The sequence below is a fragment of the Candoia aspera genome, chromosome 15 (genome assembly GCF_035149785.1).
Source record: "Candoia aspera isolate rCanAsp1 chromosome 15, rCanAsp1.hap2, whole genome shotgun sequence".
NCBI lineage: Eukaryota > Metazoa > Chordata > Lepidosauria > Squamata > Boidae > Candoia > Candoia aspera.
In genome coordinates, this window is record NC_086167.1 from 10950599 (window position 1) to 10969919 (window position 19321).

General features: G+C 43.9%; 1 protein-coding gene across 1 annotated transcript in view; it reads right to left on the reverse strand.

Annotated features, from left to right (window-relative positions):
- Positions 1–19321, reverse strand: part of ARVCF (ARVCF delta catenin family member) — a 161714-nt gene that overhangs the window by 77773 nt on the left and 64620 nt on the right. The window contains exons 2-3 of the mRNA XM_063315283.1: positions 17441–17599; positions 1947–2554 (exon numbers count right to left, since the gene is read on the reverse strand). Coding sequence (XP_063171353.1) covers positions 1947–2554; positions 17441–17599 — 767 coding nt within the window. The remainder of the gene's footprint in view (positions 1–1946; positions 2555–17440; positions 17600–19321) is intronic.

Below are 19321 nucleotides of genomic sequence, written 5' to 3' on the forward strand. Positions count from 1 at the left end.
ATGAATTCTACGCCTGAAGAGCAGTTTCCCCAAAAGGAAAAAGCAGTTAAATTCTCTCCCTCCCCGTCACATATACACATATCATACATACTCAGTGTTCAGGGGCTTGATCCCCAGGACTTCCAAGAAAGGCTGGGAAATTGTCATGCCTGCCTTTGATCTCCTTCTTGAAGGAAGAAGAGGTGTAAGGAGATGAGAACCTGGATCAAAATTGGGCTCAAGGAGATCTGATCCCTTCTCTACCAGGAGATCCTACAGCTTGAGTCTGTGATCCAACTTCACAGCCACTGAGCCAACAAGAAAGTCCTTCATCCAATCAAGGAGCAAAGGGCTGAGGGCCACAGAAGTGATCAACTGCATGGTTTGTCTTCTTGATAGAACAGCTTCTTTGGAAGTCAAAATCATGCAGAAATAATAACAGGCATAGCTTGAGCCTGGGAATAGCCAGCGATACAATGCTTGAGAGAGCTATCTTAGAACAAAGGGGTTGCTAGAAACAATATCTGTGCCCTGGGTTCAGGACCTTCAGTTGTGACTTGGTTACTTGGACTTCCCAACCCTGTTCTGATGCATGCAACTCAGCCAAGTTCTTAGCCCACTTCCTTCAGATACTGTACTGAATTTGGAGCACTTGACTTACGGAACGGATTAGGATTACCTTTCTGCCTCAAAGCCCTACGGAACTGCTCTGTGTCCTCACAATCCTGGCCACCTGACTAATGTCTGTTCCTGTCACTCCTGATGAGTCTGCAAGGTAGAATGGATACTCCACCCTGAATCCCCAGAGACTTGCAATCCTGGTCAGAGTAGACAATTGGCTTAGTTTGCAGAGCACATTTAATCAGGTTAGTTAATCCATTTTCTAGGCTGCCATAACACACTGAAGCATACCTCACTGAACAGGATGGGTTCAGTTCAATTCACTAAACTTCCCCCAAAGTTATTCATGGTTAACACTGATCAAACTTAGTATGTTATGCCCATACCACCACCAAATATTTAACACTTCTAGTTCAGTGTACTGTATGAATACAGTCAGCTATGAGCCAAAGAGCTTAATGACAGATGAATGAGACAGACGGCATCTTACCAACTTTCAATGATTAAATTCTGGGCCTTGGATATAAGTGTCTGGCTAGTTGTATTCATCGACTGGGATACTCCTGCTAGTGCAGTATTATTGCCACCCAAAACCTCATCGCTTTTTCAAAGCACAGTAGGGATAGAGACCCCAGACAAGCATCAAAGGTATTGATAAAGTGCCACATGTAATCAGACAACTGTTGCATATGGTAGCGAGGGCTTCTCCACCATCTGTAATGGTCTGTGGGAATGTCCTTGGGAGACTGGGAGAAGAGATGCTGCCAAGGAAATGGTCAGATAAGAGAGGGCAGAGCCAGCAGCAGGATAGCGGGCACGGCAAGAGGCTCAGGTGGGATGCCTTGTGTGATCTCAGGAAGTTCCCAGCAGAAAAGGGAAGTGACATAGCCACATTTCATTCTCACAGCCCACAATCTGTTTCCCCTGGGAACTCAGGAAGCGGGGATGAGTCTGAAGGGGAGGGTGATGTAATGGTATGTGGGAAAGACCTTGGGAGATGGGGCGAAGCGATGCTGCAGGAACGGTCAGATAAGAGAAGGCATAGCCCACAGCTGCATAGTGGGTGGAGCAAAAGGCTCAGAAGAGATTTTCCCTAAGTTCTCAGGTTGTAAAGGTGATGGCGGAAGAACTGTACTTTCAGACTTTCAAGATTCTGTTAATGTAGCCCTACAATAAAGTAAAATTAGCTCATCTGGTTGTCTTTCCTGTCTGGTCGACCTGGGAAGGCTGGACCTATCAGCCCTCAACCTCTCCTGCAAGCCAGATCAAGCAGACTTCCACAGCTACTGCAGGACAAGAGTCACACAAGGAGTGGCCTACCATCAACCATCTAGTAATGCTTTTACCTTCCCTTGTGAGGTCTCCCTCTCTCTGGGATCCCGGCCAACGTCCTCCGATTGACGGTGGAGTACTCTGGATCTAGCTCATACCCTTCATCATCAACCCCAAGGCTGCGGTTGTCATCCTCAAGCCCGTATGGCTCGGGTTGGAATCGTTCTGGCTGGGAGCGATTCAAGTCTGCGTTACTCCCCGTTGGCACCTGGGCTTGTGGCACAGGTCCATAGTTGTCCCTCCTGCTTGGCAAAGTGAAACTCCCATCCTCTGGTCGGTAATTGTTCCCAGGAACGTAGGCGTAATGTGGGCGGTAATTGACGCTGCGCGACAAGCTCCCGTAGTTGTCAGGGAGGTCGCCATAGCCGTTGTGGCTCACGAATGAACGGTACTGGCCATCGTGACCATCAGGATAGGAATCACTGTAGCTGTTGTAAGCTCGGGTCAAGGTGGACGACGCCTGGGGTGTGATGTATCGTTCCCCGTTCTTCGTGTGCCTTCGGTCTATGGAGTCGGTGTAACTACCCATGGGAGAGGATCCATCCATCACGGGGAGGCCATCTGGTCCGAGGGGGACTTGGCGCACCGTTCTGGTTGTGACGGTTTTGACCATTTTTGTCACCTGCGGGGCAGAGAAAGAGGGACACGGACATAATTTATTTTTTGTACACCGGTGTGCTTCAGTGTAAACTGTTTTCCACCTACACATCTGCACAAATGCAACCCGACCCAAAGAAACAGAGGATGCGCCTTTTGCCATTGGTTGGTATCACTCACAAGGACGCTGGACGTGCTCTGCAAAAGATCCAGGTCTATCTTAGCCAGCCTCCTGTTCATCCCCTGGCCAGTCAGATCACAGGTGTTTGGTAGAAGCTACGAAGTCACATGTGATATGACATCATCATAATTCATGTCATTTATCTTGTGATGTCACTTGTCCCACCACCATGGACAATCTCGGATCAAATACCTTCATGAAGTCCCTACACCGGCAGAATATGAAGCCAACACACTTCCCTGCAGTTTTTCTTTTGCACCTCCTAATCTGGAGGCATCATACCACACATAGTCCCCTAACTGTGTTTAGTCAACACCTTTAAACTGGATCAGTTAAAGACCCAGTGGCTGCATTCACACAACATGCTATATTTTGTTAGTTTTACGCTTGTTCGAAGGTTAATTGCATGTGTGTGTGTTGTGAAAACCCATCACATTTAATGTATGATTCAGTGGATAGAGCAATAAAACCTGATGCATCATTAGAAGCCGAAATTGTAAGACTACGGCTGACTTCCTTTGGCCACGTCATACATACAAGCTCACTAGAGAAGTCGGTGATGCTCGGAATCATTAGCGGGACAAGAAGAAGGGGCAGGCCAAGAATACGCTGGCTCGACACCATAAAACAGACACCAAGGTGAGCATCCAGCAACTGAAAGAAGCCGTGCTTGATGGGGCTGCACGGATTGCTCTTGTCCATAAAGTCGCCAAGAGTTGGACGCAACTGACTGGTTAAGGCAAACAAGCAAGGATAGAACAAACCCAGAGAATGGCTAAATTCCCATTATATGTGAAATCTAGTCAATTACAGGTAGTCCTCATGTAACAACTGTTCATTTACTGATGGTTCAGACTTACAACGGTGCTGGAAAAACTGACTTATGACTGGTACTCACACTTGTCTCCACGGTCACTTAATTATAATTTGGGCACTTGGCAACCAGTTCACATTTATGACCATTGCAGCATCCCGTGGTCACAGGATCGCCATTTTTGACCTTCCCAGCCGGCTTCTGGCAAGCAAAATTAATGAGGAACTGCGTGATTCACTTAACAACCACATGGTTTGCTTAATGCCTGCAGTGATTCGCTTAGCAACTGCCACAAAAACGGTCGTAACATTGGGTCAGATTCACTTAATGACCTCTTCGCTTAGCAACCAAAATTCTGGTCCCAATTGTGATTGTTAAGTGAGGACTACCTGTCTGCTTATTCAGTGAACCATGGTAAAGCAAACCAGGTCTTAACATAAAGACTGAATCCAGAACCAGCACTGTAGGTTTAAGGCTGGAGTGCTTCACTCCATTCTGGAGATGCTATGGACTGAAAGCTTTGATCTTGCCACGAAGTTTCATGAAACATGACCTTCCTTTATAGGGGAGAAGCTACACATTATCTTGCTTCAAAATCGTGCACCAAAAGTCCTCTTTAAGACCTTCCACCCATATCAACATGCCCCTTGGCTTGAGACCCATGCAGGCATTCACTCATCAAGGGGGAGGAAGTGGAGTAAACCACTCTTTATGACACAAACACATATTGTCAAAGGAACAGGGCAAACACTGCATGTTCTGTGAATGTCTGACACTGTGGGTGTTTAGTATGCATGGGTAACAAACACCACACAAAGCTTTGAACAGCCAGGAGTTTATGAACAATATTTATAACCCCCAATGGACAGTATGAGTTTGGAGATGAGCACAGAGGAAAATCTGTCTTTAGGCACATTTTTTCCCCTGCCTTCCCTGTTCCCAACTAGAGATTGACTTGAATCCCAAACAGGATTTACCCAGAAACAAAACACTTCACCCTCCCACCAAGGTTGGGGCAGAAAATTCCACAGAGCCTTACAGTAGCAATAACAAATACACTTTTTGGATGAGCGGTAAAAAGACTTGCTCACAAAAGGAGAAGAATGAAGCCATTTAATTTAGTTCAAAAGAGAAATCAGTAGATCAATAAGCAAAGGAAGAAGAGAAAGACCTAGAAAGTGGGATCAGATGCTTAAAAACGGTTTTAGGACACGTTTGCAAATCAATATGTGGCTGAAAAAAAGTTCCTCTACACTCTGAGCCAAAGTCCATCAGACATCGGATCTGTAGCACTGGGAAACCTACATTCAACATGCTTAACGATTTAGAAATTATGCAAGGGGAGAGAGAGGAAAGTGGAGATATTTTGACCTGCAATAACTGATTAAAATAGATAGACCAAGCACCGGAATAGCTAAGTCACTTCAACAACCCTCTGCAAAATAATTAGAGCTTGTTTTGAGCTGTTCCAAACATATGGTCCCTCCCTATTCCAGCACCATGTTGACAAAGGAAAGAGAAATGCAAACCCACCCAAGCAGTGAGTGTCTTCTTCTAAAGATAGCTTTGAGCAACTGAGATTTGCAAAGTATACACAACATAGAACCTGCTGAGATCACCACTGGTGGAGTAATTAAGGGGGTTGCAGACAAGCATGCAAAACTAGCTAATGACACTACAGGAATTACTAAGATCTCCCTCCATCTTACGGAAATGTCTTCATCAGTAACAAACCTGCCCACTGCATTTTCAGACTCCCCCCCTTTAAAAAACATTTTTATTTTTTCAATACAAATTAGGGAATCCCAGCTCATACCTTTACTTTGTTTTAAGAGCTAAGGGGCACCTCAAACAACCTGCCCTTAAAGGGTCTGATAATTCCTAAGGTGAAAGAGAGCAAACACAACAGAGTTAGTCTTCCCACAGTCTTCTAAGACAACTTTGCTGGGACAACAATTCCCAGCCAATATTCCTCTGTCCATGGTCCTGACATCAGCCCATCTTGCTCAACATCTCTCAGCTCTTCACTGAACACTTTCTCTTCAGGCCAATAAGGTTTTTATGATTGGCACCAAGACTGGCAAGGCAAATTGGTATGTAGAAACAGCCACCAAACTCCACTCTCCCATGCCTTGATGATGTTACCCATGCTGGCAACGAAAGGACTGCAAGAAAACCTCCAAGTGCTGAGAACACCAAGAACCCAACAGTTTTCAACCCTGAGCTGCATATATTCTGTATTACTGGACATTTTCCTGAGCTTTGCACCATCATAGAGAAGAACCGTGGGAATCTTTCTAAGATCCTACGTGCAGAGAACAAGTTCTGGGCAAGGAAAATAAGCTTTTCTTCTTGCATCATAGCTCTGACAAGGGGGCATCAGGAGGAGATGGTTGAATGTCTGAAATGAATGTCCTGGAACAGGAGAGGACGCTGTGGGAGACATGATGTTGGGATGTTTAAGGTATTATAGAAATAAGGCTCCCAAATAAGTTCTAAGAACAAAGAGGCTACTGATGTTGGCAGTGAGGCATTGGATGGATACAAGGGAACCCCAGTGGAATGGCAGAGTGATCTTCTCCCAGACATACAATTGGGGTTGACCCTGCTGGCCTTTAGAAAGGATTTAAAAACCTGGACCTTTCTTCTAGTGTTGGAGCCTCAAAAAGGGGCATCTCCATCTGGGAAGAGTAATAATTGCTGGTTCCTGATGGTCTGTTAAGGGGTGCTTTTATTTTAGTTAAACAGTTGATTGGTTTGTGTTATTTTTTTGTAAAGGCAAGCCATCCAGAGTCACCTTGTTTGAGCTGGGCAGCCATGTAAAAATCAAATCAGTAAATAAAAATGGAAGACCAGCGATGATGCCCCATGATACCACGATGCTCACAAAGAACAAAAATGCAGGACGTGCCACAAGAAAAGCACGGGAGCTGCTTCGGAGTCTGCACCACCCTCCTGGAAATTGTGAAGAATTAACACAACCCCACTGGCCTACTACCCTTCCTGCACCTAAACCCTAATAAATCAATATAACTCTCTCCAGGAGCACCTAACAGAAACACTAATGCCTCCCTCCTCCCCCCCCCTTCATCCAAATGAAGCTATCCATTTGGACTTGTTAAGAAAAAGAAGAAAGATGCTTTAGATGGATGCAGCACTTGATAGAAGCTGTCAAAACCTGAAAGATCCTTTTGTCTGACTCGTGTCATAAAACACCAAGTGGGGAAGGAGGAATCACTCAAGGATAAAAGCATTTTGACATTTCTGAGCTTATTTTTTGACATCCAGACTGTAAAATTATGAGGCCAAAAAGGGACAAGCCATTATCTTATTAACAGAAGGCCGTGAAAGAAGGTGGCCTCTTGAGGCCGATGAAATGGGAAGTTCAGGCCTCGCAACCCAATGGCCATTTTAATTGAAAATGGCTTTGCTTTTCAAAAAGGGCGGGAGGAAGCCGGGACGTTTCTTTCTTGAAGAAATCACAAGGAGGGCCACGATCAACTGAAGAGATTAAACCAAAGAGATTAGACCAAAGAGATTCAAGACAGGGCAACTCTATCTTTCTTGTTCTCCTGGACTGAGCACATGTTTTGCTCATGGTCTGACCTCTTGCTTTGCTAATGGTCTCTGCATATTTTCTCCAAGGCCATCTCTGAGTTCCTCTAACTAAAATACCTTCTTGTCCAGGAGGATCTAATGGCCACCCTACTGGTCAAACCAGCCTTCCCAAACCTGATGGTCAGAGATGAGGCATACCTGGAGGCTATCTGGTGAGGACCATCACTCTGGGGTATTTAATTAAAAAGTGACACCTAGAGTCAAGTGGTCCACCATGGAGAATATATGCTGCCCCATGTAATGCGCTAAAATGGACCCAAAATCTTGAGATCTGATCTGTGCTGAAGCTTCTCCTGGGTGAGGAACACATAATTACTCACCGTCTAGACCTCTTCTAGATGCAAAATCTACAACAGTTGTAATTTGACCAAAAAGACACAAACTCCAATGACTGCAAAAGGAGTTATCTGCAAATCAACTGGGCCTCTCAACTGTCACGTTTTTGAGGAAAAAAAGGAGTGGGAACTTTGCTGGAACAAAACCTGGGCCATGATAATGATCCAAGAGATGGTGCACAGAAGAGACGTAAAGAAATTCTTTTCGTCCAGAAATCCTTGAGCTTTAAAACACTCGCTTTAATCTGCCGCAGTGTTCATCTGCTGGGAAACTTAAACAGCCTGTACCTTCCCGTGCAAGGTCACCTTTCTTGGTTTAGGATGTGAAAATGTTGGCCTTCTAATCGCAGTCACAAAAATGAATGAGCGATGCCTCCAAATTAGTCCTTTGGGTTTGAAAGCTACCTGCATAGAGTTAGAGACCGAAAAATAGCATTTTTCAGCCTAAGACCCTCTAGATGTGAATTCCCCTCACTCCTGGCCATCCAAGGCATCTGGCAAGCACTAACTAGAATAAGGCAAGTGAGCCAAATGAACAGATTTACAGAAACTTCATGGTCATCACTGCTCAGAGCCCTGATGAACTGATGCAGCAGATAAAAGAATGCACATGTGCGTATATGTCTATGCGGGTGTGTATACACACCCACCTCTTTTTCTGGACTGGAATGACAATGGCTAATTTCCATTTTCTTTTTTCTCTTTCTGTCCACTGACTATAACACTATTCCCATTATTTACAACTGCTAAGATTTCTCTTCTTTCCCATTGCTTGGATAGCAGCTTGCTGAAACTCATTGTTTAATGTGGCCTTTGGCAACCTTTTGACCCTGGAGGAGCCCTTGAAATATTTTTCAGGCCTCGGGGAACCCCTGCCTGTTCAGGCTCAAAGATAGGCCAGAAGTTACAAAATCTGCACATTCAAGCTCAAATACAGGCCACACATTACAAAATTATTCTATTCATTTCATGGGTAGGCCTGCCTATATGCATCAACAATGTTCTTAAACTAAAAATAAAGAATGAAACTTACCTCTTTAATGGGAAGTTACCCGTATTTGAAATAATTTTTTAAATAAATCGTGATCTCCCAGGAAACTCCTAGTGACCTCTCATGGAACCCGAGGGTGCCACAGAACCCTGGTTGAGAAACCATGGTTTAATGTGTTGTTTTTAACCAAGTTTCAGGTCTTTTCAAGCTGCTGTTTCTGCTAAGCTGCTGTTTTCAGTAGGAACTTTTTAGAAACTTTGCAGATAACCTGTTGATACATTCTCTCCTCTGCGAGAAGTTGCAAATCAACCCAGGGAAATCAGAAATGCAAGTTAACCCAAGCTTGAGGGATGAGGCAGCTGGGTTTCTTTTGAGCTCTAACTGAAACCAGAGTTTCAAGATGAACACTGTTCTTGAGACTGGGCGGGCATCACCTGCAGGGACCTATGACAAGCAGTGGGGCAGGAGAAAGGCTCTGAGGACACTGCGGTTCTACAAGGCTCACTGCAATTCCTGAAGTCCAGAACCTTCTTCTCTTCCCGCAGCCTACATCTCCTCACTCTTCAAATTGTTCTGCCCTGTAGCTCACCTGCCCCAAGGGAACCTCAAAAACTTGCACCCCTGTGCATGGGGCAAGAATTCCTAGGCAGCTTTTCTCCAACTGGTACCCAACAGGTATGTTCTCACCAGCCTTGAAAGCTTCCAAGCATCTCCATCTAAATCCCATACATCTCCAGAGTTAACGTGAACACTGAGAAGATTCCCTCAACCCATTTACCTTCTTATTCAGCATCTCAAGCAGTGGTCAGTGGCAAGCTTCTTCCTCAATTCTGGAGTTGTACGTTGAATACGCTCCTCCTGAGTACCAGCTACTGGCAACACTGGTGCATCTTCTAATCCCCTTCTAAAGCTGTGAACATGGATTATTGAGATGGAACCAGCAGATTCCATAATCCATGTAAGGGATGTTGAGCCATCTTGGAGTGGTTACTTTACCTTGAATCTTAAAGGGTGAGGATTATGAACAGCAAAGAAGGATGGTTCCAAGCTCACCTTCCCTCATGTTACCAATTTCCATAGATGAGATTTGGCACTTTTTCTGCCTGGCAAAGTCTTGAGTTTTCTAGCCTATAAGAAGTGATTCCAATCATTGGAACACAGAAGACCTCCAAGGTCCCTTCCAATCCTATGATTCTATGATTGTACAGCCCTTTTCCTGTTCTTTCCTCCAGTTTTATCAAATAACATTCAAATAAAGGCAGGGTTTATCTAAAAAAAAAAAAATGCAATACAGCATTGCAAGATTGGCCATGCCATAGATGTTTACGAGGACATTACAATATCAGCAGTTGTATTTTCCTTCTCCTTCTTCTTAAACCTCCCTAGAATGGCATTCATTCCCACTTTATTCAGCTTTGTTCAGATGATTTTTCCCCATCCCCAGAATTTGGGATCAACTGACTTTGCTCCCAAACGTGTTGGAGTCGTTGCAAGAAAACACAGTATTTTCCACTGTATGTGTTCTTTCTTTCCCTGCTAAAACCAAATTGAAGTCACGATCCTGCATGGTTTAAGTGCCTTCTAATTTTATGATTCATAGCTACAGTGGCTGTAAAACAACAACTGTAAGAAGCAAACATGTAATTTGAAAAGCAATGTTTATCTAGCATTTAAAAAAGTGCAGTTATGGTTGGCTTTCAGGAGAGCAACTCCAGGGCTGGTTCCTTCTGTTGTCCTAAGCCAAAACATAGGATGTTTTTGGCTTGGCAGATTGTGCAAACTCAGTCCTTAGGACTGGAAACCATAGTTCATGGCTTAGGGTGTCATACCAATCCAGCCAGCTGCAGTTGATCTAATAAACCATGGTTAAGCAAATGATGGCTTCACACACCGTGTAAACCTAATTGCGGACTTTTTGAAACTCTGATCAGACTTCTGCTCCTTTCACAGCTCGGTGCAAAAGAAACTTAGAAAAACCCGTATTACCATTTAATCAAGTATCAGATTATCTATTGTAAATATATTGCAGAAAAGAGCTGTGATTGTGCCTTAGGAAGGAGACAGGAAGCACACCCAGATAAACTAATTCTACTTTATTGTAAGGTTACATTAACAGAATCTCGCAAGTCTGAAAGTAGAAATCTCCCCATTACAGTCCAAGAAACTAGGGAGGGTCTCTTCTGAGTCTCTTGCCCCACCCACTATCCAGCTGCAGGCTAAGCCGTCTCTTATCTGGCTGTTCCCCAGGCAATGTCTCTGGGCCCAGTCTCCCAAGTCATTCCCACATACCACTACAGACTGTCTCTTCTATCACAAGAAAGGAAGGCTGGGGCCCTACAACACACTTGATTATTGAATCAACTCACTTTCTGAGTTCCCACAATGTACTGACCCCCCATAACTAACCAAATGGGCCACATGCCCTGTGACCCCAAGTTTCTAGCTTCCTGAGGCTTTCAATGACAGCTCCCCTTGGACGATTGGGAGGGAGCAGATATCAATGTGGCATGCAAGGGATGCCTTCTGGCAGGAACGATGGTCTCTCCAAAATAGGATGCTTGCTATAATTGAAAAAGATTTCTCTGTCATTTTAATGGGAAAAGATAACAGTACTGTATCCATTTCAGTTTTGATAATTCTGGCTGTAAACATGTTTCTTATCAGTTACATGACTATTCTGGGCAATCCCTATCACCCATGTGCCAGTCTTGTTTTATCTAGCTGATAGCACACAAATGAAGCATGCTTCTGAAGTGCAAGGCTTAGTAAGGTCCTCCCCTTGGCTTCATCTTTTTTTTTTTAATTTACCGATTACATTATAAAATACAAGTAATAGCCAAGTACAATGCTATTTACAACAGGAACAGGAAGCGACCAACACTGTAATGATTACAGGAAATTAAAACATTCACAACAGAAAATGTGTATCCATGTTAAATATGATTCTGAGATGTAAAAGGACAGAGGGTTGCTTCAGTGGTGCAGATAATGCTGAATTTAACACTGATAAGAAGTTGCAAAGTACCGCGAGCTATTTTGTAATGTGAAAAAAGTGCAGATATTTGAGCTTAACACTTTGTATTTATTGTTATTTATGAGTACTGAAAGAAAAAGAAAGGGAAAAAAAAGAAAAAAAGAGCATCCTGGGAAATGTAGATAAGTATTGAGTCTCTCTCTCTGCCTTTCTCTGTACTCCCACAGATTTGCAGTGCTGCTTTATCTTCTTGTATGGGTCAAGGTCTAGCCTCATCCAACCTACACCAGAGCCAACGAAAAAGTGAGAGAGGAGAAAACGTGAGCTCCACCTCACGTCTACCTTTCCAGCTCCTCCAAGATCAATTTCTATTTTGGTCATCTCAAAACCACAGGGATGATTCATATATGCAATGGGCAGGAAGAGAACTTTTCCAAACATAGATTCAAAATAGACGGAAGGGAGGGAGGGAGGGAGGGAGGAGAATGAACTCTGGAAGGAAGGAAGGAAGGAAGGAAGGAAGGAAGGAAGGAAGGAAGGAAGGAAGGAAGGAAGGAAGGAAGGAGAATGAACTTTGGAAGGAAGGAAGGGAGGGAGGGAGGGAGGGAGGAGAATGAACTTTGGAAGGAAGGAAGGAAGGAAGGAAGGAAGGAAGGAAGGAAGGAAGGAAGGGAGGGAGGGAGGGAGGGAGGGAGGAAACTTAAGACTGGCACTAGGAAGGAGCACTTGCTAGAAGGAAGAGAAGAGGACCTAGGACAGAAGGAAGGAAGGAAGGAAGGAAGGAAGGAAGGAAGGAAGGAAGGAAGGAAGGAAGGAAGGAAGGAAGAGGGAGGGAGGGAGGGAGGGAGGAAACTTAAGACTGGCACTAGGAAGGAGCACTTGCTAGAAGGAAGAGAAGAGGACCTAGGACAGAAGGAAGGAAGGAAGGAAGGAAGGAAGGAAGGAAGGAAGAAGGAAGGAAGGAAGGAAGGAAGGAAGGAAGGAAGGAAGGAAGGAAGGAAGGAAGGAAGGAAGGAAGGAAGGAAGGAAGGAGAATGAACTTTGGAAGGAAGGAAGGAAGGAAGGAAGGGAGGGAGGAAGGGAGGGAGGGAGGAAGGAGAATGAACTTTGGAAGGAAGGAAGGAAGGAAGGAAGGAAGGAAGGAAGGAAGGAAGGAAGGAAGGAAGGAAGGAAGGAAGGAGAATGAACTTTGGAAGGAGGAACTTTTCTACTTAGCTTTTTTTCCCCAAGATTAGTCAGGTTTTGGGGTGTGCTTGGCCTGCAGGTAGCATTCAATCCCAAAACTAGGTGGGACTGGAATGTCAAAGAAGGCATGGCCAGGACAGAAACTAAAGGGGAGTAAATATGCTAAAAACTGAAATTAAATTAAACACTATTCATATAATGTAGGTCAACATGTTTAATCATTTTTTCCATCTTATCTCTTTAAATATTGCTGTTTAATGGCAGCTGTGGAAGGACCCCTAAGAACATTTTGGGGATCAAAATGTGGTTTCCCCCAAATCCTCTGAATTTGGGGGACTGCATGTGACCAGGTGTCATGAGTAAGGATGGCGAGCAGGGGGCTCCCATCCAGACTGTTAAGCGCATGCGTAGCACTGAGGAATTAGGTAGCCATTCAAAGAGACACAGATCGGAACCGCCTTAGCCTTTGGGGTTTATATGGCTGGGGTTTTCCCACGCTTCTTCAGTTTGTTAGGATTCCTGTTATGTACAAGCAATAAAACATTAGAGACCAGTTCCTTGTCTCAGCGTGTTTCCTGGCAGTTAGGACATCAATCCTAACAAACTCCTACTCCCATCGAAAGAGGGAGGAACAAGAAGTTAAGGAGAGACATTTGGAAATGTCTTCAGAAAACCAAGAAACGCTGCTCGCCATCCTTACTCATGACACCAGGGGTTTCTGACTGAGGAGCCTTAATTAAGCCTGTGAATCAAACTGTGACCCAGGTAAGAGTGACCGAATTGTTATCTCTGGCGTGTCTACCAGAAAAAGTTAACATCCTGACAATAGAGCAGTGTTTCTCAACCTTGTCAGCTTGAAGATGTGTGGACTTCAACTCCCAGAACATCTCCAAGCTATCACAGACACAAAATCTCAGCAGTTCCATTCAGGTATTAACAGCATTGGGAAAACCACTGCTAAAAATAAATTGGGCATAAATAGCGGTAGGAGAGCGCTTTGTCTTGTATGGCTGCAGATGTGCTGGCTTCCAGGTGAGCTGATCTAGCTTACCTGGATGCCCAGGTGGAGTCTCTTCCTGCAGACATTTGCATTCAACCTACACAAATGTAGAAGCTGAGATCTTCTGAGCAACCTGCTGGGAAGAGGGGCCTGATCCAAAAGGCTCAAAGGGTGAATACTCCAGAATATCTATCTATCTATCTATCTATCTATCTATCTATCTATCTATCTATCTATCTATCTATCTATCAAATTTATCACCGCCCATCTCCCAAAAGGGACTCTGGGCAGTTTACAATAAAACATAAATAAAAATATAAAACTGTAAAACACTATAATACACAATAAAATAAATATAATATTTAATTGGTTCATACAAGGGTTGAACCAACCAGCCTTTGCTTGAAAATTCAGGGCAGAGGTCCCTCTGCTATCTCCACAGGGAATTAGTTTTATGGTTGTATTGCTCTTCCGCTAGGAAGCTTTCCCCAACATTCAATCATCCCACATCCTGCACCATGGGTGATGGAAAGGATCTTCTTCTGTACAATGTCTTTTCAGATACTTCAGGAATGCCATCATATTCCCCTTCTGTAATGGCATGTGGGAAAGACCTTGGGAGACAGGCGAAGAGATGCTGCCTAGGGAATGGTCAGATAAGAGACAGCATAGCCCAGAGATGGATAGTGGGCAGGGCAAGAGGCTCAGAAGGGACCTTCCCTAGTTTCTTGGGCTGTGAAGGATGTGGGGGATGAATCTGAAGGGAAGGGTGATGTAATGGTATGTGGGAAAGACCTTGGGAGATGGGGCTGTAAAGGAGATGGCGGAAGAATTGTACGTTCAGACTTGCACGATTCTGTCAATGTAGCCTTACAATAAAGTAGAATTCACTCATCTGGTTGTGTTTCCTGTCTGGTCTACCTGGGAAGGCTGATCCCTTCAGCCTCTTTTCCTGTCCTTACTTCCTGCTCTGAAGCTATTCTAATTTGTCTAAATCCCTTCTAAAAGATGGACCAAATAGGGCCATACAGTGGATTCCTGCATTGCCAAGAAGCCAGACTAGTTCACCTCCCCTCCCAGCCCTTCTGTTCTACACTTCAAAGCATCTCTTCTTTCTGTGCATCCTGCAGATAAATCAAAAAGACTACCAATGTAAGCACAGATCTCTTCAGTCATCGGACGGGAAAGAGAATGTAATTGAGTGGTTGAATCCGGAAAACCAATTCACCTTTCTACTGCAACCCAACATATTATAAGCTGGAAGCAACCACCACCAAACAAATTTGCATCTAGCTTTGGGATAATATCTGGGGATAATATCTGGGGATGGCTAGCGCCCTAAGTGATTTTGAGTGGCTTGCAACACTCACGGACTGATTAAAATCTCTTGCCACTTAGTTTTTACTATTTTCTTATTTTATTGTATTGTTGTACTGAAATGGTTTTAAGTTTTAACTGCATTTTATTGTAAACCGCCCAGAGTCCCCCATGAGGGGGAGATGGGCGGTGAATAAATTTATAAATAAATAAATAAATAAATCTACAAGACATTTTTTTTTCTTTGCAGAGCCAAAATATTCTGCCTGTACCTTCTTCCCTCCACCCTTTCCTTTCACTGTAGCATATACAACAATAATAATTAAAAAACAACCTGTACAGCTTAAATACAGAAGACCAGTACAGAACAGGATAGAAAGCTACCCAATACAAATCACCCTTTGTTTACAGTAATAACTTAACCCAAAAGGAGGGACGAAATTAACTATGAACTCTGGCAATCATTCTTTAGCATTCAAATAAAGAATCCAGAAGTAACGGATAACCATAACAGCTCTTATCTTGAAGGGAATGGAAGATGTAAATAGCTTAATAGCAAGGAAGCAACACCCATAAAATATCACAAAGTGATCAGTAATCAATAGCAGCAAAGCAAATGACAAGAACACAAAATGCAAATATTTGAACGGCTTTGCAAAGTAATCTTTAAAAGTGAGTTAGAAATAGGGTCCCCGGGGGAGGGAACAGAAGAATTTGTTTTGCCAGATGCCTCCTCTGAATCTCCATATAGGGCATATCTTTACGTTTTTGTTCTGTTGTTGTTCTGTGGACTTAAATTCAGAGGTTCATTTGATTTTGGATGGAATATGTAGTTACCATAGCAGGTTGTCCTTGTGGATTCTATCATCTACAGAGGTCTGTAATCCCATATGAAAGACATCAAAGCCGGTAGCTGTCAACACATCTTGTGGCAAAGAATCCTACAGGGTAACTAAGTCACTGGATGAAACACACAGTTTTTAGGACAAGTGCCAAGCTTTTCTTTTCTCCCCTCCTTCCTCCCAACTTCCTCGCTTTCTTTGTGAGCCATGCCCTTAAAATCTGGGGGGGGGGGGAACCCACCAGGGCAGGAATTGTCTCACTATAGCTGTTTGGAACTCTTTGGGGTTCTCCATACATTACTTAATTTATAAATATTCTTTCCTGTTCCATTCACAGGATTCTGGGCAGCTCCACCAGACATTCTGGTAAAGCCGTAACAAGATATGCCTGGAGAAATCATATTAAAACTAAGATTAAATTGGAACGACAACAACAACGCTTCCAAAACAGAACAAAAGATGCCCAGGGAGAATGTACTTTCACCGCACATACATAGTGGAAGTGTTCTTCTCAGCACCTTTCAAACAGAGTTGGGATCCTCCAGATCTCGGAGGACAAGCTATTCCAAAGAGATGGGCTGCTCCTAAGTGGGCTTGTTTTCAGGCCCCCAATCTCCTCATTCTGAGGGTGTGTGCACAAAGCATTCCTTTCTGGCTTTTATCTCAAATATTTAACTTCAGTGCCACCATTTTGTCTCTCCTCGTGGTCCTGCTGTTGAGCCCTCAACGTGGTCCCCAGACCCTGCTCTCCATTTCATGAGGGGGTTCAACCTTCTCTTATTCTCTTTCTTCCATACCCTCAGTCGTTTTACAGAACTTTACAGGGGTCTGCCACCACCATCTCTTACTCACCCCCTTTGCTTAATCTTCCCCCGGAAAAACAAACACATTCAAATGCGTCAACAGCTTCAGAAATAAACGTCCGTTTGAGAACATCTGCTCAAAAGCCAGACAGTGTTTATCAAGCGGCCTCCTATTTTTTTTTTCTGATTTATTCATTCACCTGTTACCACTGCTTCCCATCAGCTTCCAGAGAGACCAGCACTTCAATCACGCTGAGAAAGTGCTTCCATTCTCTGCTAAACATCCAGGTAATTTATTTGTGCATTTCAGTTATTTTTGTCCCCAATCTGCCAGGAATCAAAAGTACCAATTTAGACTGATTTAGGCTTCAACTCTAAACACCAGGAGAAGGCACCCAACACTCCTTACAGCATATGGGGTTGATTTCTGCAGCCCCAGAGCTCCTACAGACACCCGCTGCTGAAAACAAGCAAAGCAAAGACATGAACATTCAACTTCAACCTTAAATTACACTTTAGTGTAAAAGCAAGCAAGCAAAGGAAAAGATCAAAACGGGGGTGAAAGAAAAAACACATCCTGAACGCCAGTCGTAAGTGTGAGACAAAACCTTGGCTAATTTGCATGCCTGCCCCGCCCACAAACTCTCACCCCTCCCCCACATTCTAAATGGAGCCTCCATTGCCAGGTAAAAGCTATGTCCAGCACACAGTATGCTGGATGAGATCCCTCCTACTGTGCACACCCCGAAGGTTAATTCAGAAGCTGAGTTAAATCTGCTGTAGGATATGGCTACACACTGGGAGGAAATCTGAGCCCCAACTGAGGAAATGCTGCAACCATCGCTTCCTACCTTCGTCTCAGTCCTCCTTGTGGTCCCGTCTTCTGAAGTCACAATAGAAACATGAGATGTGGGGGTACCAGGATCTTCTTCTACAGTCACAGTCTCCTCTACCATCTCCTGGGGTTCTTGCATCATTGCTATGGATGTCTGGTTGCTGGGACTTTGCTCCTAGATAGGAAAGAATGGACCATCTCAAAAACTTGGGCAGAAGAGGAGGAGAAGAACCCTACCGTACGATAAAATGTAAGGAGGGTGTAAAACACATGCCTAAGTCAGAGCCAAGAATATGTAGGTGTCCTGCAGCTTCCCAAACCTCGTGTCTGGCTCCATATTTGCAAGTTAAAAGCAGCTGATGAACTCTCTCTGTTGAAGCCCATAGTCCAGTGTTTCTTCACCTTGGCAACTGTTAAGATGTGTGGGCTTCAACTCCTTGCTGGCTGGGGAATTCTGAGAGTTGAAGTCCACACATCTTAACAGTTGCCAAGGTTGAGAAACACTGCCCTAGGCCATCCAGATGCTTGCTCACTCAATTCAGAGGTGGCTTCAGGCATTCAAGAGAGCCACTTGGTATGAGAGGGGCCAGGCTGGGTTCCAATTCCATATGTTTGGGGATCTTCCCATCCCTAGTTATCATGAAAACCTGGCTTATTATGAAAACCTGGTTTATATTGTGAAGGTGGTATGGAAATAAGGTTTATGGATTTTGGTCAGAATATCTCTGTGTGCTTTGAAGGCCTTCTGGAGGTCCCCGACACTCACTTTTCTCCTTGACTTGAAGGAGGAGGAGAAGACAAACTAAAACCCTTTAAAAGCAGACCCACAAATCTCCTTTCACATGAAACAACCACTGTTCTGAAAAGGAACAATGTAGGATAGGGTGGGTACAGCTGTTGTTTTTCTACAGTGTCTCATTTTACCTATGCTAGATCCATTTCAGCCCATTCTGCCAACAGTTTGCAATTTTTTAAAAAATAATCCTGCCCTCAAACTCATTAATATGCCTTATTTTCCATGCATATTTCTTAATGCACTGATGGCATTTTGCAAAGGCTATTATTATTATTATTATTATTATTATTATTATTATTCAGAAAAGTCAGCCAAACGTTTGTAGCATTTTGGGGTCCAATTCGCCAAACACACACCTTCTGTTCCTCTGCAAGGTTCCTTAACATAGGCCCTTCCATCCATTTTTTTCAACCTAATTTATGTGTTTTCCCCCACTGGCGTCTGACTTTTCCCTTAATACTCATACTTCGAGGTTAAACTGACCGAGGGGCCACCCTGTTGTTATAATGGATGCACTAAGTAACTCCAGTAAGTGGCAATCTTTCAAAGGCACCATTTACTGCTTATTCACAAGAAATGGTTTTGTCATATTTAAAAGCAATTTCCATGCTTCCTCCCCTCCTTGGGTCAAGCTGCTGTGTTCATAGATATGACACCTCTAAATAACAAATGCTCGGCCAACTACCGGACTCTAAATCTATGTAGTTACTCAGTAGCCTTGCACCACTCTTAAACCAGTCTCTCCTCCGTGACTGGGGGCTATTCTTCACACTCCCGTTGATGGGCTTTCCTCCCATCCTTGAGATGGGAGGAAAGTACATCAATATTAAGTGCCTGGCCTGACTGCATTCCTTTTAAATGAACTACAGCAAGGAGGCTGGTTGTGTTTCTGCACTGGGAGAAAATTCAGAGATTCAATTCCAAGGGAGTTCAGTGAGTCAAAGTAACTCTCCAAAGTAATTCAAAGCACCGAGCTGAATTGATTTAGAAAGAGCTGGAAACAATACAGGGATGTGACAGGCTTCCACAATGTGCAAAGATGCCTCCTTCCAAGGATCTGAATTGGAGTCATTCCAATTTTCCAAAGTGATTTGCCCCCCA